This window comes from Podarcis filfolensis (genome assembly GCF_964270895.1).
Source record: "Podarcis filfolensis genome assembly, chromosome: 4".
Classification (NCBI taxonomy): Eukaryota; Metazoa; Chordata; class Lepidosauria; order Squamata; family Lacertidae; genus Podarcis; species Podarcis filfolensis.
The window spans coordinates 63,431,544-63,437,543 of record NC_139607.1 but is presented as its reverse complement, the minus strand read 5'-3'; the positions used below and the strand labels follow the sequence as shown (position 1 = coordinate 63,437,543).

Below are 6,000 nucleotides of genomic sequence, written 5' to 3'. Positions count from 1 at the left end.
CAACAATTTTTTTCCCCTGAACATGGAAAAAGGGTATTTCACTTGTGAAAGAAATGCAGCTTTGACTTGCCTGTCTGCTGTCAAAGTAGCCTTTGACTTACTCTTAGCTTGCCTCTTAGCTTGCCTGCCTGGGGCAGTGATGGGGCAGTTACATAGCCGCAGAGGTAGCCATAATTTAGGAAAGCAGAAAATCACTTGAACATGAGAGGGAGCCTATGCATTGGACTGTCTTCATTGCATGGCAGCTAGAAGATAACACTCACAGGCGTGGGCATGCAGTCTTGCTAAATGCACCCTGCAAAAGGGTAGCAGCTACTTCTGTGCTCTTCATGTTGAGTGGATAATGCACAGTCACTAACACACTGTGTTTTCAGCACACATGCATGAACACTATCTTCCTATAGACATAAAAATGTAAGATTGTCATACACTCTGCCATTTGTGTGGCTTCAATTAGATGGCCATGCCTAGTTTATTGTGAGGAATGGCAGCTGGGCAAAGAAGGAAGCAGTGCTGGTGGCTGGTGGCCTAGGTGAGCTGTTTAACATGGGGGGGGGAGAGATGGGGCTCCATTAAATGCACCTGCAGTGAGGTTTCATCAAGGAAGTGAGATGCTTCACACAGCGACTTAGCAAGCTGCTGTGTGTAAGCGGGTGGAGCTTGGGGCAATTTGTGAGGGGAGTGGGGAGCTAAGGTTTAAAGGGTGGTTGGTTAGGTGTGGGTGAAAGGTGGTGGGGAAAGGTGCAGGTGGGGTTGGCAAGGGGAGCAAGCAGGGGCAACATCCCCTAATACTACAAAACAATGCAGCTGCCTCCTAGCTGGGTCATACTATCAAACCCCTCCACCTAATCATGTATGTGAAAAAAAGGAAGGGGGAAAATGAACATGAACATGGGAATCCCGTGGCTATTTCTGCCATCATAGCTGCAGTCTAGTCCATCGGCTTTGACCCATAGTAACCACATTGAGCAGATGAGGTTTAAGATGGGGATAACTTCCCCAGCACTCAAATGGATATTTCACTGCAGGCTAATGTTGAACTCTGCAAACTGCACCTTGGCCTGTGCTGTGCTATCAGTGCTTGTGGCCCATCCCTAGTTCACTTTGCTCTTATTCAGCACTCACAAACTTTTTTTTTTAAATGATGTGCCCTCCCTCTCCCTTTTTGGTCTTTCCCCTCTTTTGTTCTCCATGTCACCGAATGTCATTCACTTTCTAAAGATGTCTGGCTTGGAGCTTACAGACTGCAGGGCAGCTAAAGCCCACCCATCAGTGCTGATCCAGTCACATCTGCTCAGTCGTGCGACAAGGTTGGGGCTTTTAGAGCAGGGAGAAGCTAAAGTTCACCTTTTTTGCTGCTGAACGCCAAGCAACAAGAGGAGCCCAGTTCTTCGGCGGAACCTTTCACTGTGGCAAGTTGCCTTCTTGATGGCATTGATTTATATGGATTTTCTTTTGACTTCTAGGTAGACTTCTGATATCGCAGCAGTTGGAATGTGAGGCAGTCAGCACCCAAGGGCCAGCTTCCATGTCTTTTAAGGGGTGTCTTTCTCCCACTGCATGGTGCTCAAGAGAGATGCCTATATGAACCCTGATGTCATGGCCATTTTACCAACATGCATCTATCTATATGGAGTGGTTTTTTATTGGTAAAAATAGCCATAGCATCGTGTTTCACATCTGCATCCCTCTGTATGGGTACCACATTGGCTGGGGAGGGTATAGAAAACTGAAGATGCAAAGATGTCCTGACTTGGAACAGGCAATTTGGACAGACACAAGTTGTATTTACAAATCCCATTAACTCTTAGTAGGCCTTTTCAAACATCCTTGTTACTAAAAGGATGTTACTGAAGAACGATGTAAACAGCCTTGGCTCTTGAGTGACCAATTTGCATTCCTGGAGACTGGATAAGCCCTAGAAGTTAGAGCTAATCTTGTCAGCATAAGATTTTTCACAACACAAATACTTCACAGCGTTTTGCTCAAGGTATATAAAGTTTTTTAACAGAACACAGGAGGCAGAAAATGTGTTCAGAAATTGCATCCTATTCATTGTTGCGGAAGCTCTTAAAAGAGGAGGAAGAAGAAGGAATATTTCTGAATGCTGTGATCCTGTTACAGCGTACTTTTTGAGGTTTTATCTAAATTATTTTATAGAAAATTTAGTGTGCCTTTATTTCTCTGTGCTACAGATGTATGAGTTATGGTGTGTGGATATGTTGGTTAGCCAAGATGAGACACTTTGATGCCAGGTGGAATGATAACAGATTATCCTAAAAATTATGCACAATATCAGTTGATTTATGCTAAGTTTAAATGATTCTGAAATGAAAAATTAACTTGCATTGTGAATGAGTCTTGTGAGGTGGAAGCAGCTATTATAGAGAAATGCTAAACAATATGTCTAAAGCCATAGTCATAATGCATATCAAAAAGACAGAATACTGATTGCCAAATAGAAAATAAAATCTCCCTGGGTATTTAGATCTTATCTGCTATTAAATGATGGTTTATATGCTACCCATTTGACATGGGAAAGTTCATCACAATTTTAGTAGTGGTAGTACCAGTGGTAATAATAGTAATAGTAATAATAATAATAAATTTATTGTACCCTGGTCATCTGACTCGGTTGCCCCAACTACTCTGGGTGGCTTCCAACAAAATATAAAGGAAGACAATAAAACATCAAACATTACAAGCCTCCTGAAACCAGGCTGCCTTCAGAGGTCTACAAAAAGTCATATGATTATCTCTTTGAATAATAATCTATATATAGTGAGAAATGGAGCTGCTCTTTCAGTTAGTGGGATGTAATCCAACTTAATTTTGCTCTGAGCAGATCTGTATAATTTAATGAACCTAAAATAGTTATGCCCATCAATTTCAATGGGTCTGCTCTGACTATTGGATACAACGGAATGAATCTGATAAAAGGTTTAAGTGTGTGTTAGTATTCTTATCCTGTGAAGCACTGTAGCTGCACACTGTGTTGTCATTGCAAACTGATACACAGCAATACAGTTATGATTCACATAGGTTCATAAATCCCAGTGGTGATCAATAAGAAGCTCTTAGGGCCAGGTGGCAGTGGCTTCAAATCCTGGAGCAAAGTTTCCCCTTGATCATGTGCCCCATTATCACTGCCATGTCAATGCTTTCAGCAAGATCCCAACACCCTACACATGCAGTGTGAAAAAGGTGGACTGTCTGTAACTTGTGGCATACCATTGTAAAGTAACCCACAAGCAGGAACAATTTTGTAACCAACTTTTAGGGAAGTTAGGGAATTTCAGAGAATTTTTCAATGGCAATGCATGGTTTTGTACCAGCTGCTCTGGTTACCTGTTCTGTTCATTGGTATAAGCCTAATAGGGATTTTAAAGGCAGTATCAAATGTTAGTCATACTTAGAGTAGACCCATTCAAAGCAATGCGCTTGAGTCCACTGATCTCAGTGGCTTTACTCTGAACAAGACTACGCTGGCCATCACCCAGTGGGTATAATCCAGAACCACCAATGTCAATAAAACAAATGCTGTTGACTTCAGTGGGATATGGCCTGTGCCCTAAATCAGCAAACCTCAAACACTAAATCTGGAATTGTTGTTACCTCCTCTTCATGCAGATCATTGGGGAGATCATGGAATGTTTTAAAAGTCAGCAGGAATAATAGAATCATAGAATTGTTGAGTTGGAAGCCACAACAAGGGTCATCTAAGGCAACCCCTTGCAATTCAGAATCTTTTTGTCCAACATGGGGCTTGAAACCACGAGCCTGACCTTAAGAGTTTCGGGTTTTTATTGACTGAGATATCCTGACTTCTTTTGAAATGCAACATGTGCTGAATATATTAAAACCCTTCTTTATATAATGCAACTTAATCATTGTCTTCCTCTTAAACAGCCAGAAATGGGTGACTGGAGTTTCTTGGGGAACATTTTAGAAGAGGTGAATGAACAATCCACGGTCATTGGGAGAGTCTGGCTGACTGTCCTCTTCATTTTTCGGATCCTAATCCTTGGGACTGCTGCAGAATTTGTATGGGGAGATGAACAGTCAGATTTTGTGTGCAACACCCAGCAGCCAGGTTGTGAAAATGTGTGCTACGACGAGGCCTTCCCCATCTCCCACATCCGACTGTGGGTCCTGCAGATCATCTTTGTCTCCACTCCCTCGCTGGTTTATTTGGGCCATGCTGCACATCATGTAAGAATGGAAGAGAAAAGGAAAGAGCGGGAAGAAGCAGAGAGGGCTCAGCAAGCTGCGGCACACGAAGAAAACTCACCCCTTGATCCAGACCGGAAGAGCCCTATAACCACGAGAGAAGCAAGCTCCAAGGGGACCAAGAAGTTCCACCTTGAGGGAACGCTTCTGAGAACCTACATTTGCCACATCTTTTTCAAAACCCTTTTTGAGGTGGGGTTCATAGTGGGCCAGTACTTCTTATATGGCTTCCGAATTCTTCCGCTTTACCGCTGTGGCAGATGGCCTTGCCCCAACCTCGTGGACTGTTTTGTGTCCAGGCCTACCGAAAAGACTGTTTTCATTGTGTTTATGCTGGCTGTGGCATCAGTCTCTCTCTTCCTCAATCTTGTAGAGATCAGCCACTTAGGCTTTAAGAAGATCCTGGGTGCTTTCAGGAGGCCAGTGGAACAAGAGCCTCAGGAGACCCCAGAGAAACCCCTTCATTCTATCGCAGTTTCATCTATCCAGAAGGTCAAAGGCTACAAGTTGCTGGAGGAAGAGGAGAAGCCGACATTCCACTATTTCCCTTTGACTGAAGTGGGAGTAGAAACCACCCCAGTTCCCCCCTCATTCAACGACTTTGAGGAGAAGATCAGCATGGAACGCCTGAAAGACCTTTCCAGGGCCTTGGGGGAGCACCTGCCTTCCTACGCTCATGTGGATGAACAGGAGGAGGAGAAAGTTGAAGCGGGAGAGGAGCCGGAACAGGAAGTGGCTGAGGCGGCGGCCCAGGAACAGAGGGTGGAATTGGTGACTGAGGAAGCCCCAGAGAAAGGAGAAGATGACAAGCATATGGAGGAAGAACAAGAGCCAGAGCCACCGGGAGACGACTTGCCTTTACCATCCGCTGATCTTACAGCTGACACAAGACCCCTCAGCAGGTTAAGCAAAGCCAGTAGTCGTGCCAGGTCAGATGATCTGACTGTATGAGGGTACTGGCTCGAGTGGCTCTGAAGAAGCCACAGAAATACATATATATCTCAGATGTCTCAAAACAAAGTGCTAAACCAGTCATTTTAATATTATTTCTTATCAGTGTTTTTGGCTAGAAAGGTGCTATCAACGCTAACTGCCTTGTCAGTCCTGTTTGTCCTACACATGGAGCTAGCTGTCCTACAGTGACCCATTTAACCAAAGAGTCCCTCTTCCTTCACATACAAATGCCTCACATACAAGCGCACTATATACAGCACTGACATCCAAGGGGGAAAGCCTTCCTAAAGCAACGAAGACAGACGTAACAACTGCGATCACAACCTGTTTTCATGCTCCTCTTTTCTCCGGGGATGCGGGAAGCCTGTTTCTTCATTTGGTTATCATAAGATATTGATAAACTGTTAACTTGGGTATTTCTTTGTTTGGTGTTTGCTTTGGCCACGACAGTTTTGATTCTTCCTTCCTTGTTGAGCCTCGAGCGCAAGTTATTTTCCTCACAAAAAGGGATACCGGCAATTAGTATTGTTAAATGAGATCCATTTATCCCCCTGTGAAAGAACAAAAGCTGCAGTGTTTGCCTGTGGAGATAAATGTGGTTTACTTATACTTGTATCCCCTGGTCCAGTTCAGACACTTAACGTTTTGTCCCTGCAATATACCTATCCCAACCCGTTGTTGCAAAGAACTTATGACTCCTCAGATACAACAGTGCCTCCTAGGAGCAATTTACGTGGTTGTGTCATGCTGCTGTATTTTAAAAAAATTGGTTCTGAGGGACATGTCAAGGACCTGGGTCACTTATTATTATAATAG

General features: G+C 43.8%; 1 protein-coding gene across 1 annotated transcript; it reads left to right on the top strand.

The window, feature by feature from the left end:
* Nucleotides 1-1,402: 1,402 nt before the first annotated feature.
* Nucleotides 1,403-5,948, top strand: GJA8 (gap junction protein alpha 8). The gene is made up of 2 exons (XM_083611662.1): nucleotides 1,403-1,416; nucleotides 3,914-5,948. The coding sequence occupies exon 2, from the start codon at nucleotides 3,916-3,918 to the stop codon at nucleotides 5,179-5,181; it is 1,266 nt and encodes a 421-aa protein (XP_083467788.1). The 5' UTR covers nucleotides 1,403-1,416; nucleotides 3,914-3,915; the 3' UTR covers nucleotides 5,182-5,948.
* Nucleotides 5,949-6,000: the final 52 nt, after the last annotated feature.

What these genes read in the sequence shown, in the direction of transcription:
- GJA8 (XM_083611662.1), top strand. Translation starts at nt 3,916, where the DNA reads ATGGGTGACTGGAGTTTCTTGGGGAACATTTTAGAAGAGGTGAATGAA.